The 22,535-nt window shown below is 35.1% G+C and overlaps 1 protein-coding gene across 4 annotated transcripts in view; it reads right to left on the bottom strand.

Annotated features, from left to right (window-relative positions):
• Positions 1-22,535, bottom strand: part of ERBB4 (erb-b2 receptor tyrosine kinase 4) — a 1,045,679-nt gene that overhangs the window by 39,360 nt on the left and 983,784 nt on the right. For all 4 annotated transcript variants that reach the window (XM_045559045.1, XM_045559047.1, XM_045559044.1 and 1 more), the window contains exons 21-22: positions 3,452-3,607; positions 323-398 (exon numbers count right to left, since the gene is read on the bottom strand). In XM_045559045.1, coding sequence (XP_045415001.1) covers positions 323-398; positions 3,452-3,607 — 232 coding nt within the window. The remainder of the gene's footprint in view (positions 1-322; positions 399-3,451; positions 3,608-22,535) is intronic.

Here is a 22,535-nt window from a genome sequence, read left to right as displayed (position 1 = left end):
AAAATTCATTGGGTTTTTTTCTGTCAAAATTATCAGACAAGTTGCTATGAAACCAAAGCTTATGAAAGACTACTCGGCAGAGTTATTACATATTACATTTTAAAGAACCAGGAAATAACCAAATATTAACCAAAAAACGCAGATAACAATGCTATTTAGAATATTTTTTTAAATGAGAGTGTAAAGAGTTAATTCGTTTAGGAAATGAGGTTTATAAACAGATATTTCTAACACAATAAAAATATTTAGCATTAAGATATTTTACATGAATTTACCATATTTATTTTTGCTTTAAAAGCTTTAGTTCACAAGGAAAATTTACCATAGCTCCAAACGTCACTCTGATGGGTGAATTTCCTATAATGTATGCACTCCAGAGCCATCCATTTAATTGGCATCTATAGAGAAATGAGAAATGAAAGTTTTATAATTACATAAAAAGTCTTTTCTATACTTATTTCCTAAATGTGAGTCTCTGAACTAGCTTTAATTACATTTTTTGGTTGTGTGTATATAGATACAAATATAACTACATATATTAAATATCGGCTATTTTTCAACAAAAGCAACAAATAAATTGAAATTTATAAAATTCATAAATGAATTAACCTAAAGATACATTATGCTTATTTTTTAAAAAGGCTTATTAACAGTGAAAAGTGAAATAATAAAATAGGGACAACTTCCTATAGTTCTTAATGTTCACTAATTAAGTTACTAGTTAATATTTTGACTTATGATATCAAATCTAAACATCTAACACATCTGCTTCTTAACATGTGCTTATATTATATTTTTTTCTCAAAAAAATGAGATGCCTTATATTTTCAGTCATCTCTTTTTACCCTCAGACACATTTTGGGCCACCGGCACAATGGATTCTTTTTACGTGTGCCTCCTGCCTTCTCCTCTCATATACTTTGGTCACTATAATGCCCAAAATCACGAATTCCAAAGTTAGCTTAGCTTTGTTTTCCATCTATAAAAGACCTCTGTCATCTTGCTTAGCCAGTATTGAAAATGTGTACCATTTTCAAAAGAGGAACTATTTAAAAGAATGTGAGAGGATCAGTACAAATCTACCATCACTACAAGAAAAACAACTCAACCCACATACCCTGCTGATGGGTCAGCAGAATGAGTTTCAACTATGAAGGGCAGCATTATATAGCTGGGAATATAATTAGATTCTATGGAATAAAGATAAACACTTCTACCTTGCAGTTGAAAGCTTAAAACTAAATAGGCCTTTGAAATCACGAGGTTGGCTGCTCACCAAGGTGACACCAAGGTAACTCTATGACAGAATCATGGTATTCAGTGAAAGGGAACAGAAGACACATTGAAAGTAATTTCCCTATGGGCAAGGAGTTAGCAGACTTTATGGACTACGGACATTGTGTTAAAGAAGTAAGTTTAAATCACAGGTGGCTTGATAAAGACTTAATGGTTACCAGGCATTTAAAGCTATAATGAATCTTGCTTTAGACAAATCTTATGTCTCAAGTCTTATGTACTCAAGACAAGCGAAGTCATGTGATTTATAGACTTCAACTTCTGTGCAGTCCTAACAGCAAATTTCAAAGCTGTGGTCTCAAACTACTGCAATTTCATAGTAAACAGGCAAAATAACCTAATAAAATCAAGGAAAAGCCAGATAATTCCGTAAGACTGAAGGTATTTTTTTTTAAGTTTTGTGTTATTTTGCTTTGTGATAACATTGAATGTAGGTAGTTATAAAACAGTTTAAGATAAAAATCAATGTTAGGCATTAGAAGCCTATCATTGCAAAATATTTATAATATGTATTTGGATGAGCCATGATAATAAGGCACATAATAAACATATGACATGTGAATAACTTTTTTTGGTTAGTGTAAGCTTATAAGTCACCCTCGGTTAACATTGCATTTGCTGGTAGGGCACCGGGGCTCACACCTGGAACCTCAGCACTTTTGGAGGCCAAAGCAGAATGATGGCTTGAGGCCAGGAGTTTGGGACCAGCCTAGGCAACATAGTGAGACCCTGTCTTTATAAAAAGTGTAAATGAATTAGCAGGGCAGGTGTGGTAGTGTGTGGAGGATTGCTTGAGCCCAGGAGTTCCAGGTTACAGTGAGCTATTATTGACTATGCCACGGCACTCCAGCCTGGGTGACAGAGAAAGACCGTTTCTCTCAAAAAAAAAGAAAAGAAATAAAAAAAAAACAAGAAAAGAAAAAAAAAATTGCATTTGCTAATTTCATTTTGCCTGCTTGCCCTAGGTTTCCCCAGTTCAAGCAAGAGGGACTTCCATTTGAAGACTATACTAATTGGCTAGCCAAGAAAGGCAAGCTAAACAGTGGGTTAATGAGGAAACACAAAGCCTGGAACTAAGGCATGGACTAAGACCATATGGTGGGTGAGAGAGGCAGAAACTCAGTTGTCAGGCAGGAGCTGAGTCTGGAGAGTCAGAAAAGGTAGATGACACAGAGACTGTGTTCAGGGTGGCAAACCTTTCAATGAATTAGTGTTCTTGGTAGTAGTGAAGCTTTTCCCTTCTAGTCTATGAGAGAGAAGTTGTGTCTCTCTGTAACAGTCAGTCCTATGGTCTTAGGACCAATGGGACAATTTCTAATTTAGAAATTAAAGTTCAATTTCTAATTTAGAAATTAAAGTTTAATTTCTAAAATCCCAAAGGATCCACCCCCTTCCCATCTGGACCTAACATGAAGACTCCTTGGGTCTAGACATGCATCAGCTTATTTTAGCTACATTAGCTACTTCCATTTCTTTTTTTTTCTTTTTCTTTTTTTTTTTTGTTTTGAGACAGAGTCTCACTCTGCTGCCTGGGCTAGAGTGCCCTGGCATCAGCCTAGCTCACAGCAACCTCAAACTCCTGGGGTCAAGCAATCCTCCTGCCTCAGCCTCCCGAGTAGCTGGGACTACAGGCATGCACTACCATGCCCAGCTAATTTTTTCTATATATATTTTTAGTTGTCCATATAATTTCTTTCTATTTTTAGTAGAGACGGGGTCTCGCTCTTGCTTAGGCTGGTCTCAAACTCCTGAGCTCAAAAGATCCACCCACCTCGGCCTCCCAGAGTGCTAGGATTACAGGAGTGAGCCACCGCGCCTGGCCAGCTACTTCCATTTCTTATTTTTGAGAAATGGAAGCTGGTAATATATGCTCTCTCTCTCTCTCTCTCTCTCTCTCTCTCTCTCTATATATATATATATATATATATATATATATATGTATATACATATATATATATATATACACATATATATATACACACACACATATTTATTTATTTTACCCTGGGCAGGAGAAAAAGCAAATGATAGATTGTAAACTTGGGTTATAATCTTTTAAACCTAAGTCTTACTGGTTTCTTCCTATAAAATATAAGGAGATAAAAGGATATCATACTATATTTTCAAGCAATATTGCTCTCAAAAAGATACCCACCTTTCCTCCATCAGCATTGTACTCTTTTTCATCTCCTTCCAATAGTCTAGCTAGTCCAAAATCTGTGATTTTCACATGGTTTGGAGATTTCACTAGGACATTACGGGCTGCCAAATCCCGATGAACAAGCCGTCTTTCTTCTAGGTACATCATTCCCTGAAAAACATCAAGTTCCTCAATGATAGTCAGTTAATGCCTAGGTTTTTCCTTTTTCTAAAAAGGAATCTTTTAGAGTTCAGTTGAAAGTGTTTCATTTCTTTTAAGTGAAGCCAGAATCCTGGAATATTTTCAAAATCTGAGAAAACCTGGAGGAGAGGGGGGACGCAAACCACAAATAGTTTTGGCCTTTTCCCTGTGAAGTCCTATAAAGAAAAATGAATTACCTGCACGTGAGCTAAATGTTAGATCATTTTTTCCCAGAGACTTGATATCCTATTGAAAACACTTTCATTAGAGAGGTGTGCAGGTGTCTTAGTAGATAAGCTAATATATACTTGGATTGATCCACACATTCCTAATCATTTTCTTCTCAATAACTTCTGCTTCATGTCATCTTGCCCCTATATACACACTCCAAACAAATACGTCTATCCATAATTTTTTAGAAATATTTCATTTGAGGTTTAATGGTGCCAACATCACCATCGTAGATTCTACTGAGGCTGAAGAATTATATCATCCTTATTATGTACACAATGAAGTATACCCTCGAGGCCTTAAAAGCCTATAATTTTTAAAAAGGCTTCCATGACATCAGTAGTCATTTTAAGAACCCACAAGTGATACTACATAGTTTATAATGACCCTGAAATCAGCCTTTAATATTTTGTCTTTAAAAAATATATAGAGAAATTAAAAATAAAATTTATTGCTGATTGCTAATAGATAAAACTGGCTCTCTCCTGCAATACATACATATGTAAAATAATATATAACATATGCTATATATTCATATCTATACAATTTCAGAAAAGACAATAATCTATAGAAATAATGGTTTATCAATTGTACTTCAGCCAAAGGGAAACTAAGAGTTGTTAAATATTATCTTTAACAAAACAGCTTATGTAAAACCAAAAAATAAACTCAAAGGCCTAGATTAGATTAGAGTGAACATGTATTTATCGAAGAGATAGGGGAAATTCTGTATTTGACCATTTCAGTGGTAAAAAAGTCATCATTCAAAAACAGATCAGAATTATTATAAAATGGTTGAAGCATACTCTCATGCCAATTGCAAATCAATGCTGTTGGCAGTTAACATTACAACTGCAGGATTTTGAAGGATTAATGGTTTCTGATATCAAAACAAAAGCTGTGGAAAACAGACATATAAATCAAACAGGTCAAAAAATTATGAACCATACACCCAGCGTAGCGTAAAGAGAAGATTGCTTCAAACAGCGTCATGAGCCAAACTCCATATAAATGCCCATTAAACACAACCAGTGGAGATACTGCCTGATATGGCCCAATCAGTCAGCAGTTGGGTGACACCTCATGTATTAGTGTTTTCTGAAATCAACCCACACCTGGGATTTACAGGATTTTTGTCCTCTTTCCTAAACAGTGCTTTCTGTTTGAGTACATTAAATTAGAAATTTCTATAATAAGGTGAAGCTAAGAACATGCAGTCCTTATGTTACTTAAAGGATCAAAAAATAAATAAATGTATTGCCTGGGAGATAAAGTGTTTTCATCCCTCCCCAAATACTTTTGTCCCTTTAAGAAATGCCCACAAAATCCCTTTTCATTCTTTCTTACTACCTTCATATCAGAATATATATGGTAAGTGTGTTGGTAGCAGGTTAATATTCAGACTCACACATAATCATAGAATACGTAATATGTGCTGGACACTGTGCTAGATGCTGAGGAGACAAAAGAGTCAGATAAAGTCCGTGCATTAAAAAAGAACAGAAGTGGGCAGATATGGAATAAAACTCAAATGGATTGATGAGATACATGTAAGGCATTTCAGGGGAGCTGTATTCTGAGGCCCTTTTGTGGTACAGCCCAGCAAGTATGCACAAGAGGAGAGACTTCAGAGAGGTACCAAGGCCTAAAGCAAGGGTTGAATGATGTCCACCAGTTGAACAGGGTGAGGGCAAAATTGAAGGCAGAGAGAAAAAGCACAGGGGCATGAGTAACATGGTGCAGTTGGGAAAAGGTATGTAGTTCTGTATTTCCGAAGCATAATGTATGAGAGAGGGGCAGTGGTGAGTAGTGAGACTGAAAAAATAAGAAGCAAAATCCAAGAGAGGCCCCTTACATGCCATGGTAGAGAACTTGGACTTTTGTATTTTATGCAGTAAACAATGTGATGATGTGGAAGTTGTTTTAAAAAGAGGAGTGGCACAATTATGGTTGGACTCTTGGAAACACCACTCTGTTGCCAGTACAAAGAATGGACCGGACACAAATGTAGCTGAAGGCAGGAGCCACTGCCACAATACAGAAGGAAGGTGATGAAAATACAAAATAAAGGTTGCAAATTGGCAGTCCATGAGCTACATCCATTTTTCAGCTTTTTTTCTTTAGTCCACACACTGGGCACAAGTCAATCAATCTCTTTAGCTGAGTACCAACTGTGCCCCATGGAAGGCATCTGGTCTCCAGTTTTCCAGGATTCCACCACTCACTACTACTTCCCAGGAATTTTGCTTTAATCATTTATGATACTCGTCTGGCTCCTTGATGCTTGAGTGTGTGACTCTTCAGCTAACCCAGGCCAGAAGGAATACTACAAAGAGGATAATTTCCAGGAATATTTATATATAAAATAACCATCCTTGGTAATTGATTGAATAATTAAGAAAGAGAGTAAATTGAGAATGATTCTGATTTTGTAATTTAGATAGATAATGATTCCCTTGAGCTAGATGTCATCCTAATAAAAATATTATTTATATATTTCTTAAACACATGCAGAAAGAGTGATACATGCTTTACCAATAGAGAACTAACTCACAATCACCAAGAAACTTAAAACTCTGCTCAGTTCTGAATGTTTTTGTGTCCCTCTTCCCCCATTCCTATGTTGAAATCCTGGCCCCTAAAGTGATGGATTAGGAGGTGGGGCCTTTGGGAGATGATTAGGTCATAAGGGTGGAGCCTCATGAATGGCATTGGTATAAAAGAGATGCCAGAGAGATCCTACACTCCTTTAGCCGTGTGAGAGGTTACAGAGGCTACGAACAACCAGGAAGCAGGTCCTCAACCAGACATCAAATTTGCCGGCAACCTGAGCTGGGACTTCGCAGCTTCCAGAACTGTGAGAAATGAATTTCTGTTGTAAGTTCTTTGATATTCTATACACAAAGCCTCAGCAGGTGATAGACCATCCTGAATCTTAATACTATTTGTCCAGAAAAGGTATTTTCTTCAAAATAACGAGAACCCACTTCAGAAAACCCGGTGACAATCTCTACATAGTTTCAGCCACCCACCTGACCATCCTCAAAAGTAACAAGAGCAGAAGCGTCTATGTCTTTACCAAACCAGCAAAGTACATTTGCATGGTTGCTTTGTAACTAGGAAGCAGGTGTATACTTTCAAATCATTAATTATGACTGCCACCTTAGTCCCACGTTCACACCCTGAATTAGAGTGTTGAATTGTCTATGGATTGCTCACAATAGGTTTCTCCACATCACAGACATTAAGATAGGCTTTTCTTACTGGAAGATCTCATTAGAGTCACATTCTCTGCTAGATTCCTTCAAAACGAAATCACTCTTCATGCAACTAAGGAGGCAGACAGTTATCAGAAACAGCAGTGACAAAAATAAATTGGATGAAGACCCTGGAAGTTTAAAGATGAATAAAGAATCATCGTTCATTATGATGCCTCAGTGGTTGGAAAAGAAACCTCATACTCTACCCTGTGGCAACTCCCATGTATGTCCATGCCACACCAGTTCAGGTAGAGTATATTATGAGAATACTAACACTGACAACTGACCCAGTATTTAGAACACAGCAGGCATTAAACTAAATGCTTCCATGTTGGTTGGTTAACTCAATCCTATGAGAAGCATATTGTTCTCATTTTAAATATGAGAAAACCAAGGCTAAGAGAGGTCTAAAGTTATCTAGCTAATGAATGATAGAAGTGGGATTTGATCCCTTGCTGTAGGACTCTAAAGTATACACATTTAAGCTCATCTCCTCTCTTGATGGGTCACGTGGCCATGGAGAAATTAATTTAACACGGTGAAGTTACATAGCTTAAAAAGACCCTGATACTTTTGCAGAGAAAAATATTATCAGACGTGTCTGTGAATTTCAGGGCAAAATGCAGGTGATCAACTAATTTTTATTTATATTTAAAAATCCAGTGAATTTTAGAACTTTTTTATAATTTAGCAGAAATTTTAATTGTACAAGCTGGAGATGCTGTTCTTAGTTTGGCCACAGGGTATGCAGGATGATGAAGTGGGTATAAGTGTAGAGTTTGGAGTCAATTGCATGGTTGAAACCCCAGCTTTGCCATGTTCTAGCTGTGTGACTCTGGGCAAGTCATTTAATCTTTCTGTCATTACCTTCCTCCTCTCTAAGTGGGCATAATAGCACCTATCCCACCAGTTTAAATGAACATAATAGCACCTATCCCACAAATTATTGTGAATATTAAATAAATTAGTAAATGTAAAGCATTTACAGAGTAACTGGCACGTAGTTAAGTGTAGAACATGCAAACCTTTATTATTGTTCCACATACAGATATCAACAATCCTAGGATGCACAAGAATTATTTACCCTCCTTAATTTTAATTGCCTATTTCAGAAAATCTGTGAACCTTGGCTAATATATCACAGTGTGTGTTTAATAAATGTTGACAAGTAGTTATACATATACTCATAAGCTACCCATTGTGATTACTGTGTGGATACAAATATCAGAATTATTACTATTCAAAGTATTATTTAATAATAATTCACCTGAGGATGCTGGTGAATAAGAAGGAAGAAAAATTAGGAAATATATTAAAGGATTTGGTGCCCTCCATAAATACATCACAGATTCAGTATTTAGTGAGGATAAAGGTCACAAACAAGATAGATCTAAAAGTGTTCAATACTGTAGACTGTTTTCCATGGTTTAATAAAATAGTAGATTTGCTATACCAAAATATCTACCATTTATCACACAGCATGGAGGGGAGTTTCTGGTAGATGTGTTTTAGGGCATTTTGTCTAATTCATGATCCAAGTGCTACAAGTCTGGTTTTATCAAAAGTAGTCAGAATTTACCATTACCCAAGCTATTCATAATTTACCATTTTCCATACCTTCTCTGTATGCCATAGAATGCTTACTCATTTTATGTTTTGCTTGCAATAATACCTCTTAAGATGTGTAACACAGTAAATAGAAGCTAACTAGAGAAAGTCAAATTTTACTCTCAATTTTCAGAAATGCACTTTGATACAAAATCCAAGGAGAATTTTATTAGAATTGAATGTTAAGTTTTAATCTCTGGTTAGAATCAATTCATATAAATTGCTTTATGGAAAAAAATCAGTGAATGACTTAATTTTAAAATATTAGTATTGACGAACACCTAGCAATGACCTTCTTTTCAATCATATGATATTTAAGTCACAAGTATCTAGCAAAAAAGCATTGTTATTATGATTTAATTCAATGTTAAAATGAATTTTTCCCAGCTGCAGAAAGCTAAAGAAAATCAAGAGAGACGGGACTATGTCTGACAATAAATATTTGCTTCTCACATATTGGTCATGTGACAATTTCATCAAATACATGTGTGGAGCTAAAAATTTTAAGCTATAGTCAGCTCTCACAGGCATTAATCTCTGGAGTTTTTCTGTTTTCATTCTAATAACCCGAAGCTTTCTTAATAACAGTAAGCTTCAGGAAATCTAACTTCAAATGAAAATCTCTCCTCCTTTCTACTTTTCCTTCTAAAACTAATTCTATCCCTGAGGAAAAAAAAAATCCAACTATAATGCTTACTACTGTTAGGGCTAAAGATATAAGCATGTTCAAGGGACGAGAGGGATCTTTTTGGATGAAATAACTGATTTTATCCAAATAGTGCATAAAGGGAAAATAAGAGGGCTCTATAATTGAATCAACTGAGCCATCTTTTCAACCAGCAGAAGCTGGTTCATGGCAGAGTAGAAAGAACACAGAACTGAGTGTTGCAAGATAGAAGTTTTGGACATATTGTTAACTAAGTTTATGACCACAGGTACTCATTTCATCTCTGCTATAAAAGTGATAAATTGGCTTAAATTATCCCTAAGGTTACCTCTAGCTTTAAATTTTTATTCCATGATGGATGAAACTATAAAATATATCATCTGAAATATTAAATTGTGGGCCAATAATAGACACAGAGAACAGTAAAAAGGTAGAGTAGATGTCTCCCTTCAAATGTTTAGTGGGAGTCATGAGTATGTTTTAGTAAAAGTCATTTTAGTGCATCCTAAGTTTAAGATATCAGACTCTAGAAATAAACTCTGGCTACTTCTAGCTACATGATCTTGGTCAATTTATACAACATTTGTATGTTTCACTTCCCTTATCTGTTAAATGAGGATAAAATCAGTACCTATCCCGATGATTGTCTTGAGAATATAATGGCTTAATATTTGTGAAACACCTAGAATATTCATTATTCTAAAATACCATGCATTTGTTAAATAAATAAATAACTATAAATTCATCTGTCTTCTTAAAAATATATTAATAATTTGATCACATAAAGAAAAGGCAGCCAATTGAAACATGTATTGATTACTCAGTACTGTTAGGTGTAGTCATTTCTGTTTTTCATTCTATGTGTCCCTGAATATTCCTCCTAGTATTCCTCCCAGGGAAGAAAAACAGATTCACATGGCTCTCCTGGCCTTGCTTGGAGTTAATATGCATGGTTAATTCTCACATTTGCAATTATACCTATGATCTTCAAGAGACTTGGTTAGGTTGCAGATCTCAAGATTTTGAAACATTGAGGACAACCACATTTCTGTCATTTTAATATTATGTAATAAAAATTATTTTTTGCTATTTATATGAAATATATTTTTCACAAATAGTCCCAATAACATATGTTTGTGTGTGTTCATGTGCATGTGTGTGTGTGTGTGTGTGTGTGTGTGTGTGTGTGCATACTTACACGTAGTGGATGCTGTGGTGTTGCATGCAGTGGATGCTGTGTTGCTGCCCAGAAATCACTTCAGGACCCGGATCCTCATACACTTAGCTGGAGGTGGTTATTACAGACAACTCTCAGCTCAGCTGCATCACTCTTGGGCCACTGACATCCCCAACCCAGCTGCAAGGGGAGCTGCTTCACTGGGGATCCCTTCTTCCAGGGGCAGCACACATCCAGTGATTGTTTGATACAGAGTCACAAAGGCCATATCCCTTTGGACAATTTCAAAAGAGCTATTGTAGCTCCACGGCTTCCCATGGGATTGGATGAGGCCTCTGCTGTGACTTCATTGTAGCCCAACTTTTTCCTCTGTCCAATACTGCTTTTCTCATTGCCTAATAGGTGTTGTTCCTGAGAACACATGCCAAAAAACTTCCTCTGTGAAAATCTGCCTCAGAAACTGTTTTATGGGGGTCAGCTTATTTTGTTTGTTTTCTTTTAGGACCTCAGGTATATAAAATTTTGAGCTAATCATATTTCATAATTCATGCATATTATTATCATTATTCCCCTATATTCTCTGCCCAAATCCCATTCCTCTATCCATCATGAGTATCCACAACAGTGTCTTTAATAGTCTTCCAAATCATCATCTATGTTTATTCAGTTTTACCTATACTGTTGAAAAGTAGAGTTTGGGTTACTTTTAATACATAGTTTGTATATTACATAGGGTCACATTTCACTTATTATGCTTTTTTAGATTCAAGTATGTTGCTATAAGTAATCCAGTTTATTGCTTCTCATTGTTGCCTTAAATTATACATGCCAACTCACAAATATATATCCACATGTAACACATACATGCACTGTCAGTTTGTTGTCTATTCCCTTATGGGTGGGCACCACATTTTCCTCCATCTCTTTGACACTACAAACAACACTGAATTACACTATTTGTGTAATGTTCTAAATGTGCTTAACAATATAAATAATCTATTATTCAGTACCAATTTTATTATAGAAGACTCTGGACAAGTAATAATAGTAATAGTCACTGTGGAAGACCAACATGGAGATGTTTCTTGTGAATTTAGAACAAAGAAACCATATGGAGAAGACAAAATATAATTGTGATATGTTATCATTATATCTGTTTGTCTATATAAAATAGTTATCGTGTTTTAAGCACTTACTCTGCCAGGGACTGCTCTAAACACTCTGTATATAGGAACTCACAGGTACCCAGTGAGATCTGTACTACTATTATTCCAATTTTAAGATGAGGAAACTGATATATAGAGAGCTAAAATAACTTGCCCAAAGGTAATAGCTAGTGCATGACAAAGTTTATCAGAACCAAAATTTGTCTGCAGGCAGCTTGACTCCTGAGCCAATGATCTTAACCATTGGTTCTATGACCATACACATAAAACCGTACTCACTAGACTATAAAACCATATATGAAACTCACAAAAGATAGCATACATAACTGAATGATTGTTATATAGAAAATCAGTGCTCTAAGAATTCAGTGAAGAGAAAATTCTTGTACATAACAAACATATAAGGCTTATAAACAAACCTCTTTAGTTTTGCTGGGTTCCCCAAGGATGGTACCTCTGGAGGCACTTTAAAAACCAACTGTTTGTGAATTCAATTATGTATCTTCAACAAGTTGAAGGTTGCCTGGCATTTCACTGACACTTAGTACAAGTTTGTGGTTGGAGTAAATGAAGTATAAGAGCAAAATTTTATACTGCTCTCCACGCAGTAGCAACTTTTCTTTTTGCCCTCTAGGTAAAACTCATTTAAAGTCTACATTATTTATGATGGGATGGAAGAAAGCAAACTCCACCGTATTTAGGCTAAACCTCAGACATTGGTATTAGAGTACCAGGAGGAGGGAATGGGGAATATCACTTACAGATTCCTAACCCCAGCAAAGATAACAGATTTTATTTTCTTCTTGCTCCTACATTTTCTTCAGAAATTTCATTTACCACTCTTCACAAGCTTTTGGAAAGTTCTATTTGAAGAACAGCCTCCTTGGGACTTGAAAGTCCTCTTATGGAAACCAAAGAATAAAATAAATAAAGCAAAAACAAAAAAGTAAATTAAACAGCATGTGTGAGAAGAGTCTGCTTTCTTACTAAATAAACTCTGAGTGTAAAGCTCATCTGCCTGCATCAAGAGAATACCAACCACGCTACACTTTTTCCTCCCATTGACCTCTTGCCAATGTGATTACAATGGGAGGAGTGAATCATGTAGTGTCCAAACTCTCACAGGGAGGTGTACTTAAAATGGATTACTTCTGCTCCTTAGCCAGCCGATCAATAAAGATGTGGATTACAATGGGAACAGAGATGTCTGTGGGCTGTGGTAGTTATCCTCTGTGTCTCTTTAGAAATTAATTAAAAATCAATGAAGTGTGCAACCTATTAATATAGCAACCTCTAGATTAATAGATAGAAGCTGAACCTTTCTCTGAGCATACATATCGTGCAAATGCCTTCAAACACTATAGTGAGGAGGTTGGGTGTCTGACACCTTAGTAATAATTGAGCAGAAACAGATCATGCCTAACATTTTGTGGTTTCATAGAGTTGCGTGCTACTGGTTGAAAACTATAAAGTTTAGGGATGGGGATATGTATACACACTTTTCCTTCTTAGGACGATTATAACAAATTTTATGAGGTATCCTTATTACAATGCAAAACTCCTGCCATCATACAGATCTAAAGACTTCCAATAACTATTTTCTTAAGTGTGGTTTACTTATGAGTCTAAGCAGTTGAGTTTATTTATAATTGCTGACTCTTTTCATATATATCTTCCCACCGAAAATGTGAAATTCCTAAAACACTGAAGGCTCTATGTGATTTGAATCAATTTAGTATCCACATAAGGAGCTAAAACAAGTGTCATTCACTTCAGTTCTGCCTCATCTCATTTGGACATCAATAGACCTGGCCCACCTACACCAATGATTACACAGCACATGTAAAACGCCCACATACTTCTTTTGGGAACTCACCCAGCCACTTCCCAACTGTCTGCTCTGACCCATGATCCTCTTGCTTAGATTTGTTCCTCAAAATCCTCAGAAGGTGAACCACAGCTTCCAGTTTTCATCTCGAACCCATCACAGTAGATTTGGAAGTCCGTTTTGATGCACTTCCTTGTTTTAATCTTTTCATTCTCCCTCTGATGGAATCCTTGCATATTTGCACCCTGGCCCATTTTCGAGCCCAACATTCCCATAGAAGTATCAGATATATAATTTAAAATAAAAATGGTCTACCTTTATTTAAACTGGCAAGAAGTTGTCATCTGATTTTCTGCTGTCTTTACAGGCTTGAGGACACAGGTGGCATAGTAATAACATAACTTTCCCTGTTTCTTGGCCCAACCTGCTTGCAGAGTCTCTGTAGCTCCTTGCCCCTTAAAAACCTTTTCTGGATATTTCTAGGATTTCCCCAGGAGTCTCATAGATGCTCATGAATAGACTCTAGGTTTTCTCAGGCTCTTCACTCTTATCTGTGGTTGTTGAACCCACAGCTGGAGCCCCTGTGGAAATGCTGATGTCTTTTCCAGGGCTGCTAACCTGTTGCTGCTCCAGAAGCTACAGCTCATGATATTTCAAAAGAGTGAATGATGCCCTATATCCTCCTTACTGTGTCAGAGCCCTGATGTCTTCCACACAGCCTTAGGGAAGTGTTCTATCTTCTTCTGAACTTTGTGGCATATTTTGCCCCCAACTGTATTAATAGCTATTCTTGAGACCCTAATTACAAACAGTCCCCTTAAAGATAACCTCTTCAGCAACTTTAGAGCCTGACTCAATAAAGGACCAGACCTAGTCCAAGAGGTAGGCATAGAAAAATGACATGTCCATCTTTGCTTAATTCTCCTCTTTTTAACCCCATGAACTTGCTGTCATTTCCTTACTCTCCCTTATCGTCCAACACTCATGCATGCATGTACATATGCTGTCCCGCACATGCACCGAACCACCTCTTCTCTCATGTAGCTGGAGAAGTCCACAAGCAACTTGACTCTGCTTGCATTTCCAGCTTCTTTTCTTGAAATTCTTCACCCGAAGCTCTACAACCAAGCCAAGCTGCAAATCCTCTAGGCTCTTTTGCCTTTGCACTTACTGTTTCCTTCACCTGGAACACCCCTCACTGTATACTGCTATAGTCTTTCTACAATGCCACAGACACACACTGGGTCCAATCTAATGCTCTCGTAAGTCACAAATTATATGTCATTTCCCCCATAGACTCTTCCCTCCCTTCCAAGTAGATTAAGTCACTCCTATTATATGACATAATGTCCAACATTATCTATATCTACCTGCCTATCTAGACCTAAGCCCTGAGATTATCAAGCATTATTTTAAAACAACTTTCTGATGTATGGATAAATCAAAGTTATTTTATAAAACAGAAAGAACATACATTTATATTTATCAATTCCTTCACCTTCTATGCTCAAACTTTAGAAATGCTGTATAGCAAATTAATCCAATGCTAGCAGTTTCAAGTGAAAAATAGAAAAGCTCAAATATTTCTAAATACTAACTGAGCACTCTTCTATTCACTTGACTAATTTGCCAAACTATTTTTAAGAGAATCAAGCACTAAAATGAGTGATAGAAGTAGAAAGCTATATTTTGGCTTGTTCCAATCCTAAAAAGTAAAGATTTTTATCTGGGTACCTTTCATTCTTTTGCTCCAAACCCTTATTGGATTGTTGACTGCCTGGAGCTGTGAATGGTGTACTCCTTCGGAGATGACATAACTCAGTCTCACCCTCCTCACATTTACCAACTCCATCACATTTTGGACAGTCAATAAATAGTAGTCGATTGATTGATTTCCTCCTCTAGTTACTCTATCTATTCATCCCTACTCTGTCTGCTGCCTTTGTATAACCAGGTTAGGAGAGAAGAAATTCTCAGCAGTAATAAATATACTTGCATAGTCTCATAACAATTAAAAGTAAAGGAAGAGGAAAAAAGATATACATATTTAATATTGCAAATGATGACTTTTATTATATTGTCCCTTTGTACTTTTTTAAAGTATTAAACATCTGCTCATTTTCAGGCTTACTTGTATATATGTTGCAAATTGCTTACTGAGTATTTTTTAATTCCAGAAAACTATTTGAGTTTTGGGCTAAAAACCATCTGTTTTCTTACACTGGTAGGGAAATTAAGAGTGTTGTTCATGCCCACAGCCAAAATGAAATTTGAAAGCTACTCACTTCATTTGGTCTCCTCCCCAGTTCACAGATACATGCAGTTAATATCTCATATGGAAGAAGGGTGAAGGCACATGTTATAAAAATTGTGTTCTAAAGGGTCATTGTCAACTCATTCCTGTTTATCTTTGACAGTGGAGAGAGAATGGAGTGAATAATGAAAAGTGTTGGTCTAGGACAAGACTCCCCAGGCTTCAATATTAGCCCAGCCACACACCATACGCAGCCATCTGCATGACCTCAGGCATGTTAGTTACTCAGTTCGCAGTATGTCATCTATTTATATGATACCTACCTCATAAGGTAGAACAGGGCCTGGTCAAGAGTAAACACTCAGTGTTGTTAGTATTATCATGTCCTTTGTCCAGAATCTTGCCTTATAGATGATTTTTGTTTTTCAAAAGTTCAGCTTTTAAGTAACTTGAAATTTCCACAGACATTCAAAAAATACTTTTATACTTAGAATCCCAAATATCATTTATCAACTGACAACCTCATCTCCTGGTATTTCTGTCTCTCCTACAATAGCTTAATTTTAGCAACTTTACCACTTTTCAACTTTGTTTTATTTTTGTATACTTTCATTTCATCCTATAAGTATCTGTATGACATTTCACTTTGATGTGCAAAAGATGATACAGTAGAAAATGGAAATGATAAGAAAAATGTTCTTATGAAATTAATATAATTAAGACAAATAAAAAATCACTCAGGATGCTAAAATTAGCATGTCTTTAGCCTCAACCGGACATTCATTGAATTTAAGTTGAATGACTATATTAATCTTAAGGACAAAATTTAAATACATGGAGAAAAAGCTATAAATACATCATTGCACATGAGGTTTAAAGATAAAGCAAAATTAGATATTTTATGTTACTCCTAAGTTATCTATAATTGAACTCCACTTATAACATGTAGGTCTATCATTCAAATTTAATTTTTTCTTGCTTTTTCTTCTTTTAAGTATTCATTTTAATGTATTCATTATGTATGAAAATATAAGTATGCATATTTCATTAGTCTATCAGCTACTTAGGAGAAAAGGCAAAGTACTATTTATTTCCTCTTGATCATTTCTAGCTTATTGTATATACAATATACATTGTATATACAATTCACTTCTATGTAGTAGAAAATAATAAAGAAAATTTCCTTGCTTCTCTCAGTAATTATCTATTGAATAGATATTAAGTGCTGAGCACTCTGTTAATTGTTTTACATATAAAGATGAAATGGAATTTCCTTAAAGCTGTTCTTAGTTTGGAATGAGAAACATGCATAGACACAAATAGACAAGGTAAAGGAAGTGTTTGGAAAGTACAGAAAATGGGAAATGTAACATATTCCATGTCGGTTACAGAAGAGGTGGAATTTTAGCTTGATATTGAATGAAAGGTAAATATTTAAATTTTTGGCTATAATACAGTAAGTAAAGAGTATTCTGGACACAACAAAAAGCATATAAAAAAAGGATGGAGTTCTAAAAAGTAATGATGTGTTTAGAAAAAAATACAAGAAGTTCTGTGAAGCTGGGCCCTAAGTTGACAAGGGCTAGAAGTGCCACAATTAAGTGTCTAATTTAATTGTGACTACCTAACATGATGTACAAAGTAGTTACTAAAAGTCTTGATAAAACAAATTGACATGAACAAATTTGGAAGTTGTATGGAGCATAACAAGGGTAAAGGTCATAAGACAAAAATCAAAGAAAACAATTAAAATACTATAACACTAGTTCAGATAGCAATGGTTTAGTGTTTGACTAAGGCAGTAACCTGGAGAATTAAGTTTAGGTTGAGAGCTTGAGAGCAGCAGACAGATACGAAAGCTTATCAGTGATAATGAAACAATAAGAGAGAGTGAGATAACTCAAATTTTTTTTCCAGGGCAAACTCAGGAAAACCACCATTGTTAAACGAGTAGGTAACAGCCAAGGAAACCAGTAAAAGTGACTAAAAGTAATGGTCAGATTTGTAGGGAAGAACAAAGACAGGGTGGTATTGTGGAGGTGGAGGCAAATGAGAGAATTTTAAAAAGATGAAACCAGTGACAATGTCAAGTACAATAGCAAAGTCAAAAAGGATAACTGAAGAGCGACCCTTAAATTTGGAAATAGGCATATTGGTGATCTGGTGAAGGGGTCACTAGATTGCAGTGAACTCAGGAGTGAACAAGGCTTTTAAGAATGGTGGTCAACAGGACAACAAAAAAATCGAGCTCTTAGGAATGAATCAATAAATAGGCTGCCACTTTAGAAAGAGGAAGAGAGAAGTTTGAGGTTGTTCATCCTTCTCCCCGCGAAGAATTGATATTCTTATATGACACATGAGAGGAGCCAGTGAGTCAGGAGAGACTAATGATATAGGATGAGAAGAAATGATAGAGAAATGCTCCAGCAAGGATGGGATCAAGTGAGCAGGTAGAGTCAGGCTTTGTAAAGGAAGAAAGATACTTTCTCTGAGTTAGCAACAGAGGAAAAGTTGGGAACTGGAAGAGAGCAGGGTGGAGAAGTTCATGTCCTATTACCATTATTTTTCTTGGTAAATTAGGAGACAGTAACGTATGCTGAGAATGAAAGGAAATAGGAAATCGAGAGAAGTTTGAAGTAGCCCAAAAGAGAAACATTGTTCTGATTTCACTCTGTGCACCAGCAAAGCAGGTATCCATGGAGAGTGGGAAAGAAAGCTCCGAGAAGAACAGGGTAAAGATTGCCAGAGAATATTGGGGGCTGATATAAAATAAAAACCATAAACTTTAATTGCATCACCTGGCTTGAGTATTTTATTTTTCTCAGAAGCAGAGAAACAGAGAAATTGGATATTTGAGTTCATCCAGAGAAGGGAATGACCAGGTAAGTGAGACAAGAGGATGGAGATAAGGACAGATGAACAAAAATAACTTTGTAGAAATACAAGATTGTTAGAAAAATTCTTAGAAAAAAACTCAGAATGATTTTGGAAATATAGCCTGAATTTTGAAGTTGGTTTCTTCTTCAAAGGCTTTCTTACTATCACCAACAAACACATGGGTCACAAAATATTTCTTCCTATCTAAGCATTTCAAAAATAAAATCAGTTTCTCTAAAATTTTATTTTTAAAACTAACTTTATTATAAGCTTAATATCAAAACCCAAAAGTATCAGATTATAATTGTATAGAATCAGGTAAAAAGGTACATTCTAAAACAATGTGACTGAGTTTCTTTTAGTTGTTGTTGTTTTTTCTAATCAAATGAAAATGGTATTATTTACTATTTGATTTATTTTAACAATTTGGCTTTCAATAATTCCCTGTACAATTTTTGGTTAAAAGTGATCCGTGTCTCCTACTGAATTTAATTTCTAACTATCATTTATTTTTGAAGTAAGTGAGGATTTTTTTCTACATGTCACAATATATAGCATTTGGCACAAGAAAATCACAGGCCCTCTATAAAGCACAGAAAGAGTAGTACAATGAAGCAACACGCACAAGTCATAGAACTAAATAAATGGATTTAATGAAACCAGTGACCTTGGGTTACAAAAATCAGTGGGTTTATTTTGCTGTCAAAGTGAGTTTATTTGAATCATAACTTCTATATTCCTTTACAATTATGATCATGTTTGGCAAAGCTGGAATACCTTTATACGACTTTACAGTATTCAATTTCATTTTAGAAACATCTAATACAAATTTAATACTTTTATCTTTTATGACAAGACTTAGCTCAGTCTGCAATAATCACTGTATTAACATTTTTTACCCATTCAAATAGTTCAATTCATTATTACAAAAACAGCAAGCATCCCCAGCCTGTCATTAAGTCCTACTGTTTTAATTACAAGAAAAAATACTCTGTGGAAGACTTTTGTGAATAATGGCACTGTAAACACAATCTTATGCAAAGATACGAAAATAAAGTAGAGTATTTTTTCCTATATCAATATTCTAGTAGAAACACGATATTTTCTGGCCAAAAAAATCAAAGGCTGTTAAAATATAATGGTTCTTTCTTTGAATTTAGTCACAAAGAGACACTGCTTGGAAATACACATTACTGTCTATTATTTGGAAACACATGAAGTCTACACTCAAGGCCAACATTTTTATAAAACAGTTCTATATCCATTGGGATTTAAGACACTTTTTTTTACTTCTCTCTAACCAAACTTAGTTCTTGTTTCTGCATATTGTGATTGCGTGTTAATATTTGCCAGTGTCAGAAGATTCAAGCTATTCAAACCTTAAAAATTAAGTGCTACATAAGATTTACCTAGAAATAAGACCCAACTTTTGACCTTACTGTTAATAATTAGTAGATTGCTTAAATCAGAGTCTTTACAAAACTAAACATTTCATTTAGAGTATATGTTAAGAGTAACATGACTGGGGTTTCGTGAATAAGGAGGAATTTCATAGCATATTTTGTTTAGACTAATTATTATCATTACTATTTTTAATCTAAATAAGAATATATCACAAAGGGAGACTCTTCTGGATATTCCAGCCCAAAATACAGTGAATTTAAATCCAAATGAAATTGGAGGATAACTAACTTTGAGCAAAGTACTTGAACAACCACTCATAATCTTGTAAGGGTGACAAGGACTATCATTTGTGTATACATTGACCCAGACACAGTGACACACACACATACACACACACACACACACACACACACATTTTCACACAGATAATGCAATGCAGTTTATGAGAAATGCTGTAATGAAAGTGCAAAGGCATATAAATACATGGGAGTAAAATATGAATTCTGAATGGAGAAATTGGCAATGTTTCTTAACAAAAACTGGGACATGAATGATACCTTGAAGGACTAATAAAATTTAGAATTTTTTTTAGTAGAGCTACAAATGCATTTGTAAAGCACCTATTTACTCTTTTAAAGTTAAACCCAAGAATAGGTAAAATATTTTTTGTAACCAGGAATTGCTTTAATAAAACATTTATGTACCTCTATGACAGATGTCTGTTAACATTGAAGTCATATCTTCTTTCAGTGTGAAAGAGAGTTTAGTTCACTAAAAGATATTCAGGATAAAGAATTGTAAGAGATTTAAAAAATTGTAGGCACATTTTCTATTGTTCAGATATTTAAAATCTCTTTGGGTACACTGTAATATTTAAGTATACATGTACACTATTCAGTGTTACCAAATAAGAAGACAAATCAAAACATTTTTATTAATTGCTATTAGGTTTATATCTCCAACATCAACTTCAATCATCTTTACAAACTCAAATTATTTATGCTACATATTAATACCCATTAGTACCTCATAGTGTACCTTGTACATAGAGTTTGATAAATAATATTTAGGTTATTGGTGATAATGTTTCTGAATTTCTATCAGAACCATCGGGCAGAACTAGACAGAATTTACCTTAAAAACAAGTTGCATTTTCATGTTACTACAGTATCTTCCTGAAATGCTTTGGATTGTACAGTTTTACTAGCAGAATATTGAAACAGGTATGAAAATAAGATGTTTCCTTAAAAGTTTAACTGTTTTAAAAAATCTAATATTTTATATTTCACAACCAGTGAAAAGTTCAGCTACTATTTTCATCTATTAACATTTACAGTTAAGGCATAGAGTTTTATTAAATTAGGAAATGGTTATTCATTATAATATAACCATAAATTGAGCTCTGACTCATGAATGTGTTAATTGTTCTTTTCTACTGAGGATAGTAGCTTATATTCACTTTTAAAACTCAATAGACATAGTTCATATGCAATTTAGATTAAATCTGAGTATGAAATGGAAAGCACACATACCATCAGTGAAAAAAATCCTTATTCCTAATTAATATGTATCAGGTATTATAGCCCATTTCATTATTGAAGACAAGTTATAAAACATCAAGTTGGGTTTAATAAAAGAAAGCTAATTTAATGGAAGTGAGAAATTACTTACAAGAATATTGTAGATATTGGCTACAATATTCTTTGGCTAAGGAAGGATAACTCGATTTCCATGTAAGTTAGAGTCCTGGATATAAATGTGCCTAGAAGAATGGAATTAGCCTCTAGAAACTGATCAGGGAATTATCATTCAACGAGTATTTATTGAGAACCTACAATATCCTGGGCGCTGTGATTTAATAGCAAGAATTTATATAATGATAAACACTCATAGAGCACTTGCAAAGAGATAAGCACTGACCTAAGCACTTTTCACAACCCTATGAAATACATACTATTCTTATTTCCATTTTACAGATAATAAAACTGAAGCACAAAGAGGTTAAGTGACTTTCCCAAAGACACACAGCAAACAATAGAGGTGGAATTTTAACTGAGGCAATCTTGTTTCAGGTCTAAGGAATAGCATGTGCAAAACTGGAGTTATAGGGATTATGGAATTTGGTGAGCCTGTAAGAATACTAATGGAGCTGGGCAGAAATACTGAGTTGGAGAACTTGATGTGAGATATGGCTAGAGGAGTATGCAGGGGGAGACACGCAGGATCGTGGAGGCCAAGCTCAGGATTTTGACTTTTATTTTAAGAGCAATACAAAGAGTCATTGAAGTATCTAAACTGGAGAGCCTGGGGAATAACACGACTGGATTACATTTTGAGAAAATCTCACAGGCTACAACGTGCAAGGCTGATCAGAGAGGGAAGATAAATGTGAAAATGAGAGTTAAGAGGTTATTTTATAGTCCAAG

Source organism: Lemur catta, chromosome 8, assembly GCF_020740605.2.
Source record: "Lemur catta isolate mLemCat1 chromosome 8, mLemCat1.pri, whole genome shotgun sequence".
Classification (NCBI taxonomy): Eukaryota; Metazoa; Chordata; class Mammalia; order Primates; family Lemuridae; genus Lemur; species Lemur catta.
Note: the sequence above shows the minus strand (reverse complement) of the source record. Positions and strands in the feature narration are given on the sequence as shown.